Raw genomic sequence first — 19,570 nt, 5'->3', positions numbered from 1 at the left:
TATTAGAGAGTAGTGTTGGAAACCAAAATCTGAATGGTAGGTGGCCTCTCTGCTTTGACTTTTTCCCCTGTAGTTCATTCTCCACATAACAGGGTGAAGATTTAAGTACATTTAAATTATATTGCAACCTGTGATGGGTTATCCTTATATCTTTCAAAATCACAACTCCTTACAATGGTGTTTAAAGTTGTGGTCTACCCTTACCTGCTTCTATGATTTTATCTCTTACCATTCTCTGTCTCATTCATTCCTTCCTGGATGCATTGGCCTCCCGTCACCCTGCCTTTTTTCTTTCTTCTTCCCCCCTCCCCTCTTCCTAATTTTAACCCCCAAATTATTAACTAATGATTTTTAATGTAGTATTGTCTAAATAGTATTACCTTCCTTACTAAAAGGAATAATGTAATGATCAATTTTATAACTTATAGTTACCATTATATATAATAAGTTATATAACAATGGTGCATTTAGGCCCTAATGAGCTACATAGGACTCTCTTTGCCTTCTAAATAATTCTAGAGAGTTCTGTAAAGTGAAAAGCATGCTCCTCCTTTATCTTCTCATCCACATTTATGTCCTCAGAGGCTATTGAAGTGTCCAAAGTGCTAGTCAACTCTGTATTGCTCTTGTCTGAGATTTTTACAGCTCTAAACTTTTAGAGTCTGTCAGTAATTGTGTCTAGAACTAGCCCGCTAGCCATAACTTCTATTATTCTATTCCTGATTACAACCTAAGGCAGAAATGAAAATTTCCAGGGAATATAAGAAAATAAATATTATGTATAAAACTGGTAGAGTAAATTTTACTAACCCCTAATCTACTTCATCCCCCAGAGAACACATGGCAAGTGTGTACACAACACCAATCTTGAAAGACAAGACCAAGAAACAAACGCATAAGCAAATAAATGCATTGGAAATTGTCACAAAGTGATATGAAGAGACAAAGATCCCATTGATTAGAATCTTCTGATATGCTACTGGTGGTCTCCAGTAATTTGCAGAAGCAGCTGCCCAATGGCCAAAATTCAGGTTAAGCACTTTGGCAGAATATGTTTGAAAATAGTGATGAGGAGTAGGGAAGTAAAACACATTTTGTAAAATGAGTTAAAGTGTGGAAGAACTGTATACGTTTTGTTTGATTTGGCTAACTTCTAGGTTTTTGGCTTTTATTGGAGGTTTGGGGTTGCTAAGTGGCTGACTGTAGAAGAAGTGAAATGTATGAGTTTGCCAGGACTGCCATAACAAAGTATCACACACTGGGAGACTTGACAGAATTTTATTGTCTCACAGTTTTGGAGGGTTGAAGTCCAAGATCAAGATGTCACCAGGTCTGATGTCTTCTGAGGTCTCTCGTTGGCTTGTAGATGTTTATCTTCTCCCTGTGTCTTCCCCTGGCCTTGTCTCTGTGTGTGTCTGTCTTAATTTCCTCTTTTTATAAGGTCACTAGTCACATTGGATTAGGGTCCCCCTGAATGACATTTTAACTTGATTAACTCTTTAAAAATGTTTTTTCCAAATACAGTCACATTCTGAGATATTAGGGGTTAAAACATCAACATACGAATTTTGGGGGAACATAATTCATCCAATAACATGAAGGTATACTCTGTTCTCTTTAGTGTTATTTTCTTAGCATTGTGAATTTATTCTCAGTAGATAAAAGGCCTTGACTTTAAAAAGCCTCATTCTCTGTGGAGATATAAATATACACAAGAAACAATTACATTATTTTAGAGGAAACATAAATCACATAGACAGGAATTCAGAGAAGGTGAATATCAACAAGGCCTAGGGAAGAATTGTAGAAGCTGGGAGCCAAAAATGGCCTTACAAATTATTTATTTTTTCAGCATTCTCTATCTGTAGGTTTGAGTTCTACAGATGCCCCTTTTCGTCCCCTCACACTTACTTTTTCCTCTGTTCCCTTCTCTCTGTTTTCCTCTTTCTTTATTCCTGGGAATGCAGGGAAAAAAAGTAGGTAATTTACCTTTTTAATGGGATAGCTTGTGTGGGGCAACATTGCCTCACTTCAGTAACTTAATTTCACTAATGAGAAGAATGGGGTTCACAAGTTAAATGATTTGTCCAGGTTTCTGACCTAGAATCCAGGTCTTCTGATTCTTACTGCACTATGCACTCAAGTGCATTGTGCCACTATTTTAGTGGGAGAATGTTTTATTTGTGTTTTAAGAACAAATAAGATTGCTTTTCCATATTGCATAATTAGGTCATTTGTATTATTTTCCATTAGCCTTCCCTCTTAAACATTTCCAATTTCTTCAGCTATTTTTATTACTATTCTCTTATTTTTTTCCTACATAATTTTGGCATCCATATTAAAGTTTTGCCTCACATAAGATCTTAACCAAAGTAATAATTCTTTCTTTTATAATGTAGTGCTATTTTTTTTAAACTTAGCTTTACTAGTACTTGTACCACAAGTATGATATTACTAATTGTACTTGTGGCCATAGGTAAACTTCACTTAGCATCATTGTTTCGATGAAAGCTACCTTTTACTCAACTTCTAATGTGTCAGGACCACCTAGGTACTTTATGGTATCATCTCGTTTAATCTACACAAACGTTTTTAAAGGTGAATATGTTACCTGTTTTATAGATGGTAAGACTCAAAATGGTCATTGACTTCTCTAAAGTTGCATAGGGTGGAAAGTGGGAGAGCTGGGACTTAGCTTGTTCTGTTTGTCTCTGTTGGCTCCTTTCCCACAACTGTTACATGAATATGGACAAGAAATAGACCTATTTGCTTACGATGTGTACCTCTGATGCCTACACAGAGCCTGCTTCCTCAGAGGTCAATTTGTGGGAAAATGAATGTGGCTCACAGCTTCTAAATATATTTTTATATACCTTTTGCTCTTTTAGTTTCTTTGAGTCATTTTTATGTCTCAATTTGTTCTCCCAGATAATAATGTTTTGTAATGAATTTAGACTTCTTCTTGGAACATAATTTATTCCTTCTTGATATTGGCAAATCTTAAGACTTTGGCGTGATTTAATTTAGTGATATATCTTAACCAAACAACCATAAATCTCATTTTCACATTAAAGTTAAAAGACGTATAATACTATATTTTGTTAAACCACATGATTTGTCATAATAGTTGTAATTGTATCATGTTTTCAAAGTGGCTTGACTGAATTCTTGCTGTTCTTTTGCTCATGATTATCCTGATTTCTAAATTTCTGGGTTTTAAAATTCTATTTTTTTCAGTTTTTTAAAAAATTAACCATAAAATTAATGGGCACCTTTTATTTAAATCATTATTATCGAAATGTAACATAGAGGCCTAAGTTTTAAACACAGTGAGTAGCTAACTCATAACCTACTGCTGCTTAGTTAATATGTTGGGTTAAAAGGATAGAAATACCCAAGTAAAAGTGGACTGGCAATGCCAGACCCTACTATCTAACTCAGTGAGGACTCTAGAGAAAGGCAGATTTGGAATAGAAATGATATCAGAGTTGTGGGCTGGGATTTCTGTGATTCTCTTGGTGTCCCTCTCAGGGCTGCAAAATTGCTATAGCAGTTCTAAGTGGCATATACCTATGTGGTATTTTCAAAGGCAGGAAAGAGGGAAAGATAGAAAAAGGGCCTTCTCCCTAAATCATCTCTCTCATTTTCATGCAGAAAAATCCTTTCTGAGAAGCATCACCAGCAGACTTTACCTTTCCTCTCACTGCTCAGGACTGGATTAAGTGCTTCTCCTTATGCCAGTCACTGACAACAAATAGGGTTGCCATGATTGGCTTAGTCCAATCGTGATTCATCCCTGGGGAGTGCACATTTTTTTAGCACTCTTCAAAATGGGAATTCTGTTTTTAAGACAGGCTGTTAGGTAGGCAATTAATAGTGTCTGCCACTATTACTGAACTCCTTTAGTATGATCAAATAGCTATTATGCACAAATGTACAATTACAACTCTGATGAGTGCAAAGGAATGACTGGTGCTATGAAATGAAAGGGATTTAATCGAGCCTGCCCACTCTTCTTCAAATAACTGATAATTAGGCTAAGATGTGGAGAAAGTTTCAGAAGTTAGGTAGGCAAAGGGGTTAAGGTATAGTAGAGTGGGGGAGGGAGGAGGAAGCATTCCACGCAGAGGAAGCATATTGTGTTTATGTAAATTGAAAGGGCACATAAATATTCACTGCTGTTCTCACTAGTCACTGGTCGGTGAAGGCCTTTGAGTTACTTCTAGGGGTAGAAGAAATTGGTAGACCTTGTAGGTCTACAAGTAGGACGCTGAAATACTGGAATTTCTGAAAAATTTCCATGTGTTGAAGGGACAACAGAGCAGATTATTTGACTTGGATTGTTTTACAAAATTCTTGCTGTAGAGTTGCCATATATAATGCGCTTACAGACAAAAATCAGGCCGTCACCCCTGCTCCTTCTAACAGTTGCCTGCAGCTAGAATCTTTAGTTGATATCAGTTAAAAACATTAAGAACAGCACCCTCACTTCTCTGACACCTTCTGCAATGCTAATTTCTGTACTTGATACTTACATGATTCCCATTTAAAAATTTTTGATACAGTTGAACATTAAATGAAAAACAATGTTCTCTGAGATTTTGTGGGTTTCCCCAGAGAGACAATAAAATAAAATATCTTTTGGCTCCAATACACATAGAATTTTTGTGGACACTGGGCTATTCTCTGCAAGGATAAAATGGTAGTTTTATAAATTTGTCCAGGAGTATACAGCTGTAACCAATGACTAAAAGTGACCTCTTTTGAAAATTTGCAACTCTATTATCAAAAGAATGCATATATTACATAATTTAATTATTTAAAAAGTATTCATGATACTCGAATTCTCCTAGTGTCTACCCTTTGTGGCTTACAATTCATGAAAATTTCATTTTCATGTTTAAAAATTTGGAAGTTTTTATTTAAATCTTGTAAAATGTGGCAATGTTGCTATGGTGGATAGGATACAGGCTCAACTGTTCTGACAAGACTCCAAAATAATAGTGGCTTAAAAAAAAATAACAGCTTGGGGCCGGGCGTGGTGGCTCACGCCTGTAATCCTAGCACTTTGGGAGGATGAGACAGGCGGATCACTTGAGGTCAGGAGTTCAAGACCAGCCTGGCCAACATGGTGAAACCCCGTCTCTACTAAAAATAGAAAAATTAGCTGGGTGTGATGGCACATGTCTGTAATCCCAGCTACTTGGGAGGCTGAGGCAGGAGAATTGCTTGAACCCGGGAGGTGGAGGTTGCATTGAGCTCATAACGTGTTCCTGGGCAACAGAGTGAGATTCTGTCTTAAAAACACACACACAAACAAACACAAAAAACAAAATAACAGTTGGAGATTCATATGGCAGTTGCATAGGTGCCTTCTATCTTATTGATTTACTATTCTAATATCAGTTTTCCCCTCATGATCTAGGAATGGCTACTTCAGCTCCTGGAATTACATTCACATTCCAGCCAGTGGCAAGAAACAGAAAGAAGGGAAGGGTACATTCCTTCCCTATAAGGGAATAACTCAGATGTTATCACCTCACTTTTGCTTGTATCCTTTTGGCAAGAACTTAGTCATATGGGTACAACTAGCAACAAGGCAGTTGGGAAATAATGTGGAAATATGTCTGTGTGCCCACTTAAAACTCAGAGATTTTCTAAAATTAAAAGGGGGAGGATGAATATTGGAAGGCAGTAACATTCTGTGCTATAATCACCATCTTCTGGCAGTTGCCAAAAGAAGCGGTTGAATAGTTTTGAACTTAGATGTGAGTATATAATTTGGGGTAAAATGGGTGTCTGTGGAGACACAATTATATTTATGCATATTATACCCTATTTTATGCAATTTTGTATCCCTACCATCTAGCATAGTATACTACTAAAAATAAACACGTAAAAATATGTTTGGAATGAATGACCATCCTTCTTTTCTTTTCTTGTGCAATCCTTATTAGATATGTATTCTTTTTTTACATTTGCCGTATATTCATCCTTATCCATATTTCACTTCCCTTCTCAAAGGGGATTTAAGAGTTGAGGTGATCATAGTTCGTAGTATGTTAGAGGAGTACCTTGTATCTCTGTGTGTTTAAGTCTGTATGTAAAATCTAATAGGAATCTGAATTAACTTAAAACAACAAAGGACCAGTTTTCCCTATCCCCAAATTGACAGTTTTAACTTCTATTATCAGGTTTTAATTATCAATAGAGTAGCTGTATTCTTTTGAGTGTTCAGTACTGTGTCTGAGAATTCTGCAGATTTTTTTAAATTGATACCCAAGGCCATTAATTGGTTTGTGAAGATGTTTTCTCTGCACCTTACGTGTATATTTTATGTATTGATCAGCTATCCCTGGAGAAGATAAGATAATCTGGGGAATAAAAGTGTTCTGACATGATTTTTTTTTTGTATCTCAGAATTAGGTATTCTATAGACATTTTGATCATTTATCTTGTTTTTGGCCTTCTGTTAATATACAGATTCATTTGTTCGTGTGTTAATTTATACTACACCTTTTTAATAATTCTTAAGTCTCAGGTGCTGCATTCAGTGTTGGGAGCATGAGGATGCATGAGACCCAGTGTGCACCTCACTCAGCTTCGTGTCAATGCCACACCATGTGGGGAGTGTTGTGCCAGGCCCCTACTGTGGGGTAACTGAGGGGGAAGAAAGGAGCTTGTGAGGCAATGGGGGCAGGCGGGATGCTGACATGATTCACGTGAGCCTTGATTGTTGAGAAATAATGTGGCAATAGTTCCATTTGATGGGAGTGATACATACAAAGTGTGAGTTAGAGATGGATTGGAGAGCTGGATCATGGAGGACCCTTTATACGCCATGCAGAGGAGTGGGCACTTAATGTCGCCAGGTCAGTGGCTTTCAAACCTTTTTGTCCACAACCCATAGTAATGCATATGTTTTTACATGGTGACTTATTACTAGGCCTGGACCTAACATTTGCAGGGCCTGGGCAAGAGGACAAATGGTAGCATAGATACATACAGTATAGCTAAATAATTAAAACTCAAGGCAAAAAACTGTTAGAAAAGGATATACCAACCTATCTTGACACATACACCTTATAATGAAAAATGATACCAAATAACTGAGAGTAATGCAAATTTAAAATTAATTTTGTCTTCCACCAAAAGACTATGAATTTACCCTGAGGAAATGCCAGGACAGTGGTAACTGGGCCAAGCTGGAGGAGAGGAGGGAAAGGCTCACTCAGCCTTCTCTTCCAATGGCCATGGAATCTGTAGATAAATACCTCCTTTCTCTTGCTCTTTTTTGGGGGAGGGGTGCTTTCATTTCTGCCAGAGGCTCTGGGCCCCCACCCATTGCTCCTTCTATACCCAACAGCCAGGCATCGAGTTCCAAAGTGATCTAGTCCATGACAATCCAGTCCAAGGGCAACCTCTGGCCCCCAGGTGCTCTCAGCCACTCACCCTCACAGGAGGGTTTGCATTAAGAGTTCTCTGAGCAGGAATGTGAAGAAGTATTGAGACAGGGGGCCCCTGCTTTCTATGCCACACCTTTTTCCCATCTTTTAGGGCCAAGGGGTCCCTCCAGCCCTCAGGTCCAGGCTCTTTCATTCAGCTGACAACTTTTGGCCACTCCTTGGACTGGAGGTACACACATGCTAGTAGTACTACCTGACCTGAAGAAGGGGCCCATGTAGGTCAGAGTAGCAACTTAAAGCCATTTGGGTAGAGAATGATGGTGACGCTGGTAGTCAGAGATTCAGGTGGAAAAGAGAACTTCCTGGCTGGTGGAAAACAGCACAGGCAGAGGAAGGCCAGAGCAAAAGCTTCTTGCTCATCATTGGTGGATCTGAAGGGAAGGAGAACATTGGTTATGAGGTTATTCAGCCAAGGAAAGGCCTAAAGATGGTGAAAGTGAAGATAGAGAGGAGGGGAGGGATGTAGAATCCGCAGGTCTTGATGACTAATTAGATATTGGGGGTGCAGAAGAAATCTAGAATAATGCCATCATTTTTGATGAGTGCCATTTAAGGCCACAGTGTGACATTCAGGTAGTATTTTGTTTATTATTTGGAAATATGGGTCAAGATATGGTCAAAGAAGTGTTTTCATTTGGATAGTTTGTTAAGATGAGAATTTCTAGGCCCCACTTACTGAATCAGAATCACCAGGAGAAGTCCTGGGAGTCTGCAGGTGAGCAAACTCCTGCGGTGATTTTGAGACACATGGGTACCCTAGAGAGTGGGAACAGTGTTTCAGGTGGCCTGAGGGCTGAACTCTGGTGCTCACCAATACTTAAGGGACAGGAGGAGGAGGGGAAGTGACAGACAGACACTGGAAAGAAGTGGGCAGTATGTCCAATGAAAGAGAGAGGTTTAGTAAAGTAAGGACGGTGACACGGCTTGTGCATTTAACATTGGGAAGCTTCTGATAAACCTTAGCAAAGGCAGATTGCACTGATTCAAGGACCGAATATGTTGGGAGATTAGGAAAGGGAGATAGATGATATAGGATATAGTCTATACATCTTTTTTACATTATAATTTGATTGTAAAGCCAGATGAAAGAGGGATAACAAAGCAAGGCACAGATTTGAAGGAGGCCTTTAAAAACAATTCTGGAGCACTTATATGATGAAGGGAAGAGGAACCTGTGGAGAACCAGATACTGAATATATGGCAGAGAAAAGGAGTAATTGATATAGCCTTGTTTCAAGGGAGATGAGAGATGCATTTTAGGACCCAGGAGGAGGGAAGCTTAAGCAGAAGGAAGAACACCTCTGGCTTCTATACAGTTAAGAAGGAGAAAGGGCATGCATAGATGCAAAAAATTCTCTTAACAGACATTTGAACACAAACTCTAGTCACAATTTAGGTGTTGTGGCTACAGAGGTTAATAAGGCATGGCTATAGTTCAGTGGGGGAGATAGACAAGGAAACCAGCAAGATAACATGTGGCAAGTGTTGTTAGAGTTGTGCTAAGAGATGGTGGAAACACAGGGGAGGGCATGAGACAAGGCTTTGCAGAATTGGAGAGAGGGCAAAATGTGAAAATGGGTTTGTACCTGAAATAGAAGGCAGGGACATGGAAGACAAAGGTTGAGATGAGGACTATGGTAGGGCCAGGACTTAGGGAAAATGTGCACCAGGATTACGGCAGTGGTGATTGGTAACCATGGATGCAATTTTACGTGTACATGTATATGTGTGTATTACATATTACACATATATGTGTATATATTTTACATATACATATACACACACACACACATACACACAATCATACAATTATAAGCATCAGCTGAAACTTTGTTTGGGAGGACTTCAGAAAATGAATGTTTATGACCAAGGAAGCTTCTTGCTTATCCTTCCCTTTCCTCCTTTGATGACTTTTCTTGAGGCTAATTTAGGTACAGAAAGCCACCGCTTCCAAAAGTGCTTTGGTACCCTGGCATAATTTCAAAGAAATCTCCTTTCCCACTTAGTTAACTACATTTCTCCAGGAAAAAAAAGTCTTGTCTGTCAATGTAACATCCTTTAACAGGACTCCCGCTGGTTGGTTCTTGTATCTTGCTGTGGCAGCTGTGAACATATATACTATTGATTGTTAATGTGTGATATAAATCCGACTAGAGCATGCCCACTAATTGGTTTGAGAGCTAGATATAGACAATGCTGTTTTATAGTAGCTTGTGTAGATAGGCCTAGTCATAGGGTTAATTCTGCTTGACAGCACATCAGCAGCATCTTGAGAGTAATTACCTAACAGAAGTTTTCCCACAGCCGAACTGAGAACTTCAAAGGCTTCTGAATTTACAACCAGTATTAACCAATATCTGAAACATAATGTTCCCACAAGAGCTCAGAATTTTTTCTCCTTCTTATTAAATGTATGGGGTTACTAGGTTCATTTGCTGTGTGCTAAGAACTTAGTGAAAAGTTACTTCGTGTTGAATAATTTCAAACCTTGAATAATAAAGAGAATAATTATGAATTTGGTTTTGTATTGCTTTATTATCTTACTGAAACAAGTTAATCTGTAAAGATCAGGTGCCTTTTAAAAAACCGTATTGTATCCTGTTTCACCCAAAAACAAATTTAAAAAGTTAATGTCTTTTCCATATTGTGCTATCTGTATTGATATTTGCATATTTAGAGGGCCTAGGGTAATGCATGCATATAAAATGATTACAATACATATATATTAACATTTTAGAAATATACACTGAAAAATGTAACTATTACCTCCCCTCCCAACCACACCCCACCCCCGCCATGAAATAATTGTTCTTTTACAAACAGTTTTTATATTGTAAAAACTTTCTTTCTCTTTGCAGGTCAGAAACCAAATTTGACTCCGGTTCAGGTATGTTTACATTAATAATGCTCTTCTGAATATATTTTATTTACATTATTCTCTGAGGAGTAATTCATCAGATCAAGAACCATTTTGATTTTAAACAGACTAGGCGGTCTCTTTCCAAAACGTGAGTCCCACCTCAAAGCAGGGCTATTGACTGCATCAAATCATAATTTGAGGTGTTCACTTTGGAGTCTTCATAGCTCTATAATAAGCATTACATGACCTATATCTGCAGTTTCATTTTAAAAGCAGAAGTGGGGGTTATACATACTAATTGCTCAAAGTAGATTATTATTTTCTCAGTGGACAAAGCATCCTGAGTGATTTGAAAATTCTCTTTAGGTTGTCACCAAATGTGGGAGATGGATGCATTTAATTCAGCAAACTATAGAGAGTTCAAGCCAATAGAAATAGAAATTTGTCTATGGTTTATTAGCTTGTTTTCTCTTAAAAAAAGTTTTATTGCTAGATGGGTGATAGAAAATGAAGGTCACCTTAAGCCATTATTTTGAATCTATTAAGACAAAATTTACATTCTCACAAGCAGTGGCATATCAGCCTCTTTAGACATTTTCTTTTCATTAAGCATGAAATGTAGCTATATAATTCTCAGGTTTGAATATGTCATTATGTCACTTGCTGAGATTTATGTGCTTCAAAGTTTCTGATGGCATTTATAATTAAAGCACAAAAATTGCCTCATATTTCATACAAAGGAATTACGTATGCCCTTTGGTAGACTGTTAACAGATAAATAAACATTAATTTTTGAATTCCAGGAGAAAATTATTTACAGAAAAATATATAACTTGTTGAATTTACAAGTAACATTTTTACTCTGGTTCAAGTTTCACTATATTGTAACTTTAAAAATGTTTTTACTTATTATATTCACAAAGGAACAAGTGCTATATATTCCTTTTGATAGTATTGTTAAGGAGACAACACACTTTTTCTTCTTTATAAGACTTTTCTTTCTTTTATTGTATGGTTTTGTGAATTTGGTGAGACTCATTAACTATGAAGTCTGTACATTTGAGTTAACAAATTTACCTAGTTTGATAACTCCAGAAATCTTTGTATCCTGTGTCTTCTGCAGCCTCTGAATCAGATGTATGAATGGTAGTATAAGATAAACATTTTTGGTTGAAAACGCTGACTATATAGAGACTAAAGGTGGGATGGCATTGTGTCAACTGTTTGACTCCTCGATTCACAAATGGCTCAAAATAAGACGAAAAATCTTTTTCATTTTTTAAGTTAAAATCTTTAAGTATAATTTAAAAATAAATGAATAAAGTTGATGGAGAGTGTAATTTTACCTAAAAATTACATGTCTCTTTTTTCCCTGCCAGTCACCAAATATTTATTAAGAGCCCACTTCATTATGATCTGATGTAATTCCCTAAACATCAAGTCAGAAACTGGTTTTAGGGTACAGGGTCTGGAATATAGCTTTTAAAAATGAATACGTCCACTAGGTTCATCTTGAAGGTAGAATTGAAGGTAGAACCTGGAAGTAGTTTACAAAACTGAAATATTAGGCAGCTATTGTCAAAGTCAGACAATTTATGTTAACTTTTCAAATCCAAATTAAAGTGTGCTGCTAAATTCCTGTACTGAAGGTAAGTATTTATCATGAAAATAGTTATAACAGCTGTACAGGCACACATCTTTCACTCTTGTGACCAAAGATTTTATGCATGACTTATTTTTTTTCAAGTTCTTATTTAAAAAAAATCTGTCATGGACAACATCTGCATGTCTTTGAAAACTACAAAGTTCTGTACTCTGAAAAGTCTTAAAGGGGAATGCTGATTAAAAGTTTATTTGTTCTTTTAATATTAAACTTAAATATGTTGTGGAAAGAATTCAGATGTTTTCAAATTAAGAAACAGGGAATTATTTTTTCTTATAAGCTCCTTTTAGCTTATGACTGAAAGAATCATGACAAAGGAAGCTAGAAATGTATTCTTTGGCATCCTATATCATGAAAATTTTGGTTAGAAATAAGGTAGCATAGGGCCGGGCACAGTGGCCCATGCCTGTAATCCCAGCACTTTGGGAGGCAGAGGCAGGCAGATCGCAAGGTCAGGAGATCGAGACCATCCTGACTAACATGGTGAAACCCCATCTCTACTAAAAATACAAAATAATTAGCTGGGCGTGGTGGCACGTGCCTGTAGTCCCAACTACTCAGGAGGCTGAGGCAGGAGAATCACTTGAATCCAGGAGGCAGAGGTTGCAGTGAGCCGAAATCCTGCCACTGCACTCCAGCCTGGGCGACAAGAGCGAGACTCCATCTCAAAAAAAAAAAAAAAAAAAAAAGGAAATAAGGTAGCATATTGGAACAATTAAATAGGTTCAGATTCTCTATTGTGCATCAAATACAGAAAGTAAACTAGGTCTGTCTAATGTTGTATACAGCTGTGACAAAGCAAGATTTTTAAATGAAGGAATATGCCAATCTTACTAGGAAAAAAAAAAAACGATAAAAAATAAATACTATGGTCGGTGACCAGCCATAACGGAAAGGATTTCAAAGTTAAATTTTATGTGTGTGTGTGTGTGTGTGTGTGTGTGTGTACTCACACACCCACACCCCCACCACACACACACAAAGTATATCAAAGAAAGTACCCAACTTTATGCAGAGCTTACCACACAACATTTTTAGTTTATGTAAATGAGTTTTAGGCTGTGGAGTGAGATTCATGAGAAAGGAAGGAAAGTTTTCATTGCCAGCGCATGGTAAAAAGTTTCATTTGTTGAATGTGTACCAAATGATTATCCTAGAAATTGATTTAAATTTTTTCTGATCAGAATTGCATCTTTCTTTTTTTTTTTACAAAAGCAAATCCTCAACCTCCTGTGCTTTTTAAATTAACAATTTTTTATAATCAAAAAATTTCAACCATGTATAAAAGTAGAAAGTATAGTGTGATTAGCACCCATATAGTCATCCTCTAAATGTTACTTTTGTTAATTATTTGCCGAATTTGTTTTACCTTTTTTTGCTTGAAATATTTTAAAGCAAAATACATACATTTCATGTGATTTTTACAATCCAGAAATTATAGATGGTCTTGACTTATTAAAAGGCGTTAAAGTTTTGAGGTTTTCATCTATTTAGAAATTTGAGTGACATACACATTATTGTGTAAAGGATCGTGGCATTTTCATGTCCACATCCAGTTGAAAACTCTTTGAAAGTCCTATTTGTGGTGAATTGTATAGTTAAGAAAACCTTCAACCAGAAGGCAGAGGCCCTGAATTAATTCTGACCTGAGAACTCCATAAATTTTCTATTCTCAAAATTAGTTAAAATGTCAGCTGCCAAGCTGTGGTCTCTGTGTACTGAGTAATATACTGACTAAAAACCTTTTCTGTTGATTTATAACTCAATCACCTAAAGTTTTTGGCTTTGCCAATTGAGAACAGTCAGCTTACCTTCTTTTTAAAAGGAGTTTTAAGGTTTCCATTTTATACCTTTTCCTAGTTGATGTACTAATGTTGGCTTGCCTAGGATTGTGTGGAGTTGGTGATTTTACTAATAGAGTAAAACAGACTTCCTTTTATGTTCAGAAGTAGCAAGCAGCTATACTCTTCTCCCCACCTCCCAAGAAGGGAAGTTAGTTGATGCTGGAGGAAGCAGAGCATTGAGTTTAATGTAGTGATTAAACATGAAAGCCATATATCAAATCTCAGGAGAAACATGCTTTTGAAAGAGGCAGAGAACTGTGGAGCATATTGCATGATAGGCTATATAAACAGAGCCCTGGAGGTCAGTGTGTGGATGCAAACCAATTAAATAAAAGAACTTACTGGCTTTGCTTTCTATCATCTGGATGGGGAGGATCACAAGTTAACATGCACAGGATTGAAGTGTAAACTTTGCTTAAATAAGCTAGGCACCTTTGGAAATTTCATTAACTCTTTCAATCCACTGCTAACATATACTTTCAAAAACCAAAGTCCCTGGGAAGTTTTTAAAAAATCCAAAATATTTGTTCTCTTGGCCCTCTGTACATACCCATTGGCAAAGAGTAATGGACTAGTAATGAGTAGGATGGAAGAAAAAGTGAAGGATGAGGGTGAAAAGACCAAGAGTTGGCTCTGTCGCCAAATTTCAAGAACATGCACGTCTCTCAAACACAAGCCATTTGGAAAAGCAGAGCTCTTGCAAAATAACTGAAAAAAGATGTTTTTCTCTTCTGAATTCTGGGTATAAGGATATAGGTGGAATTTACTAGTCACTAATATAACATCAGGATATTGTTATTTCTGTTCCAATAAAGTAGAATAGCTTTCTGACCAAGAAGAATCTTATTTATAAGTTAACCTTAACTTATTAACTTATTTATAAGTTAATAACTGGATGTTAAGGACAGCTTGTACCATAATTCTGTGGTCCCAACCTTATCAGGCAATGTTTGGGTGAGAAAATGAAGTACCAAGTTAAATGGTATAGATTCATGGTCCGTAAACATTCAAAACAAAGATTTTTTTTTTTCTATAGAGTCATGTTGGCTGAGAAAGTGAATAAGCTTATGTTTAGTGCTTGTTGATTCTGGGCTGCTTGGAATAGCTATACTAAGGAAATGGGCTCATAGAACACAGCAACTCAAAGGTATAAGATTTCATGAAAGCGAATTATGGAGGATTAAGAAACCTAATGAGCATGGTTTAGTGTGTGGAGTTGAGGAGGGAGCTCACTATTAAATAAAGCCGAGAGTGTAGAAGGTTAGGAGATCCTAAAAGACATGATTATAAAAGGCACAACAGAATATAATTATGCTGAAGGAGGGAGGGCGGAATCCAAGGAACAAAAAGCAGCTAGTGTCGCTTTTAGGATCTGTAGTTAAAAAGGAATCTACACCAGGGTAAGGAAATCAAAGAACACAATCAGTTAAAGCTTGAGGCAAAAACATAAGGGCAGGGAAAAATAGAGTGGGGCTGTTAAGGTAGTCACTAAGATGAAGGGAAATGAGGAATTTGAATGTAGTAGAAATAGAGTTTTGAAAGCTTATTAACAAATGAGAGAATTTGCCTAACATAGTAAACTTTCCTCAAGAACTATTAATAAGGAAAATATTTTCAGTTCTTGTTAGCATGAGAATATGTTGACAATACTTTTTAGCCGTACAGTTTAATTTCTTCATTTTAAATTTCTTATTTTAAACTCATAACATTGAAGAACAAGGAAATAAAATATAAATATTTATATAAGAATATTGAAATCTGCATTTGGGCATCATTTATCAGCAGAAATAAGAAAAATATTGACTATTCATCTATTCATTCATTCATCGTATATTTACTGGGCATACCATATGCCAGATGTTGAGGTTATAGCTGTGAACAGGGTGGATACAATTCCTTCTGTCATGGAATCTTAATGCTGGTTGGTTGGTCCATGGTCCATTATACAAATTCACATGAACTTACCTGCATACTTAACTGAGGAGGCCTAACAAGACTAAAACTTAAATCTAAATGGTGAGTCAAAGACCTCTTGATATTTAAACATAAGCCAATTTATTTTAGATTTAGACAAATTCACCTTTCTTTACTGTATTCAAGCGATATCATGCTGTTTTCCACAGACTTTTAAGAGAACAGCCTAATAATGCTAATGGTTAGGGTGTAATTTTTCTAGCGTTTTCAATAAGGAGTGACATTTTCCATTTGATTATCATCTTTAAAAAATCGACTTAGATGAGAACACACTGACAAATATTTGTGAATACCGTTCTATTCTTTGTTTTTGTTTATTTCTTTTACAGGATCCTATTCAAGATTAGCCTGAAAAATCAGGCAACCTTCTCTATAGCAATCTTTCTTTTTTTCTTTTTTGAGACGGAGTCTTGCTCTGTCGCCCAGGCTGGAGTGCAGTGGCGCGATCTCGGCTCACTGCAAGCTCCGCCTCCCGGGTTTACGCCATTCTCCTGCTTCAGCCTCTCGAGTAGCCGGGACTACAGGCACCCGCCACCACGCCTGGCTTTTTTTTTTTTTTTTTTTTTTTTTTTGTATTTTTAGTAGAGACGGGGTTTCACCGTGTTAGTCAGATCTCCTGACCTCGTGATCAGCCCGCCTCGGCCTCCCAAAGTGCTGGGATTACAGGCGTGAGCCACCGCGCCCGGCCTATATCAATCTTTCTTGATTGAATAGAATCAAATAGAGGGGACATGGCTCTTCATCCCGTTTTCTAAACTAACTTGACCAGGAAACAGCAAGGCATAGTGGCTAAGTGCTGAGGTTTGGGTCAGATAGATGTAAGTCTCTCTTTCTAATAATTTTCTATTGATTTTCTCAGATTTCATATGTACCCTTATGTCACATACTTACATTTTGTATTTTTTCTTAGAACTGGAGCATTTAAAAGCTATGAATTTCCTTCATTGGAGCTTTAGTTGAGTCCTAGAGTTTTAATATTTTATTTATTTTTATTATTTTTTTAGAGGCAGGGTCTCTATTGCCCAGGCTGGAGTGCTGTGGCACGATCATAGCTCACCATAACCTTGAACTCCTGGGCTCAAGTGACCTCCTGCCTCAGTCTCCCAAATAGCAGGGAATACAGGTGCACACCACCATGCCGGGTCAATTTAAAAAACATTTTTGTAGAGACTGGATCTTGCCATGTTGCCCAGGCTAGTCTCAAACTCCTGGCTTCAAGCAATCCTCCTGCCTCAGTCTTCCACAGCACTAGAATTAGGCATGAGCCACTGTGCCCAGCCCAATATTGTATTTTAAATAAATGCAGTTTTGATTTTCTTTTGGACATGATAGTTACTTAGGAAGCTTTTTTTTTTTAATTTCCAAATTTTCTACCTTCTACTTTTATTAATGTTTTTCAGTTTTATTGTTTGGTAGTCAAAGAATTTGGCCTTACTACTTTTTAGAAAGTCTATTATTCAGTACTTATTAAAGTTTTTTTTTTTTTTTGGCCTCCCATGTATTTAATTTTTGTGGCTTTTTTGTTGGAAAACTATATTCTCTGCAATGTAAAGGCTTCAGTGGACATTTATTAGACAACCTGATTCATGATAATTAATCCTTTGTATCATTATTTATTTGGTTTTTATTTTATCTGACAAGGACAGTTAAAGGAATGAGTTTGTAATCTTTTTTTTTTTTTTTTTTTTTGAGACGGAGTCTTGCTCTTTCGCCCAGGCCAGAGTGCAGTGGCGCTGTCTCGGCTCACTGCAAGCTCCGCCTCCCGGGTTCACGCCATTCTCCTGCCTCAGCCTCCCGAGTAGCTGGGACTACAGGTGCCCACCACTGCGCCCGGCTAATTTTTTGTATTTTTAGTAGAGACGGGGTTTCACTGTGTTAGCCAGGATGGCCTCTATCTCCTGACCTCGTGATCCGCCCGCCTCGGCCTCCCAAAGTGCTGGGATTGTCATTTTTTATTTTACCTGAATTCTGCTTCTTTAGATATCACCATCCCTGTGTTGTCAGCTCCACATACTCCATAAGTCTGGTGGCAGCCAATTTACTTGGGACATGCGTTACACTTGTCTCCTTGTAGAGAACATTACTGCAAAGCAATGCTCATAGAAATGAAGGCTGCTAAACTAACACAGGAACAGAAAACCAAACACTGCATGTTCTCACTCATAAGTGGGAGGTGAACAATGAGAACACATGGACACAGGGAGGGGAACATCACACACAGGGGCCCGTCAGGGGGTGGGGGGATAGGGGAGGGATAGCATTAGGAGAAATACCTAATGTAGATGACGGGTTGATAGGTGCAGCAAATCACCATAGCACGTGTATACCTATGTAACAAACCTGCATGTTCTGCACATTTATCCAAGAACTTAAAGTATATATAAAAGAAAGAAAGAAATGAAGGCTGCTGTAAAGAGGAAACATGTTATTCCAAACTCATATGTGAAGCAAGAAGTTGCTGCAATTACCGCCTGTAAATACAAGTGCTCTCCTCCTCCCTCATATCTCATAGCTTTATAAGGAAAGAGGCTCTGAGACTTTATATGATTCAAATGTTTGTTTTCTCCACTTAAGATCTTCCCCCGACTACTCCGTCTGGTTGGCAAGGTTCTATTTACCTTTTAATGCTCACCTCAAACATTACTATATCAATTAAATGTAGCCTTCCTTGACACCTTCCCAGCAGTCAGCCATCTGTTTCTTTGTGCAAACGCTGGCTCTTGTAGCACTTATCATCTGCAGTAGTTATTTGTGTGGATCTTTTCTCTCTCTCCAAGTCTGTGAATTTCTTAAAGGCAAGAACCATGTCTCATTTTCCTTTATAGCCTTGATATCATTTTTTATTTTTTTGAGACAGAGTCTTGCTCTGTTGCCCAGGCTGGAGTACAGTGGCACAATCTTGGCTCCCTGCCTCCTGGGATCAAGCGATTCTCCTGCCTCAGCCTCCCCAATAGCTGGGATTACAGGTGCCCTGCCCCCTCCTCCATCCCCCGCCCTTCTGCAACCATGCCTGGCTAATTTTTGTATTTTCAGTAGAGATGGGGTTTCACCATTTTGGCCAGGCTGGTCTCAAACTCTTTATCTCAAGGTATCCATCCGCCTCGGCCTCCCAAAGTGCTGGGATTACAGGCATAAGCCACAGCGCCTGGTCTATAGTCTTGATGTCTTACATGAGATAATTACTCAATAAATAAAAGTTCCATGAAGTTGGAAATTTTTGTTCTTTAATAGTAATAGAAATACATAACTAATGATGGAAGATTTATTCTCCCCTTTTATAGCGTTGAGTTGCTGCTGGTAAGTGGCTACAGGGCCAGAGTTGACAATTTCCAGGCCCTTTGCATCTATGTGGAGACATGTAACTAATTTTTGCAGTAGAATGTATGTCATTTTTAGGTTAAGGGGATTAAGTAGCCAATATGCTTTCCTTATATCACTTTTCCTCTTCTGAGGTTAACTCATAGTTACATGTTGAACATGATGCCATCACAGTGTGGAAGGAGTTTGGATCCATACATCATACTTGGAGGAGATCCACGCAGGAGAGCCATTCATCCTAGAATATCTTCATTGGACTTCATATATTATGAAATAATTTTTTTATGATAAGCCACTAAGATTTTTCTATCACTTATTATAGCAGCTAGTGTTACTTACGTTGACTAGCCCAGTGCTTAGACTAGTCCTTGGCAAAAAGTTATTTGCCTGTAATTATTATCTAGTGGCAAATATCCCTGGATAGTTTTTGGATAAATGATTGAAT

General features: G+C 37.5%; 1 protein-coding gene across 3 annotated transcripts in view; it reads left to right on the top strand.

Moving 5' to 3' along the window:
- MSRB3 (methionine sulfoxide reductase B3) overlaps positions 1 to 19,570 on the top strand; it is a 189,102-nt gene that overhangs the window by 80,035 nt on the left and 89,497 nt on the right. For all 3 annotated transcript variants that reach the window (XM_057299408.2, XM_003824792.4, XM_034935506.3), the window contains one exon: positions 10,325 to 10,353. In XM_057299408.2, the coding sequence (XP_057155391.1) occupies positions 10,325 to 10,353 (29 nt within the window). The remainder of the gene's footprint in view (positions 1 to 10,324; positions 10,354 to 19,570) is intronic.

The sequence above is a fragment of the Pan paniscus genome, chromosome 10 (assembly GCF_029289425.2).
Source record: "Pan paniscus chromosome 10, NHGRI_mPanPan1-v2.0_pri, whole genome shotgun sequence".
Taxonomy (NCBI): Eukaryota; Metazoa; Chordata; class Mammalia; order Primates; family Hominidae; genus Pan; species Pan paniscus.
Note: the sequence above shows the minus strand (reverse complement) of the source record. Positions and strands in the feature narration are given on the sequence as shown.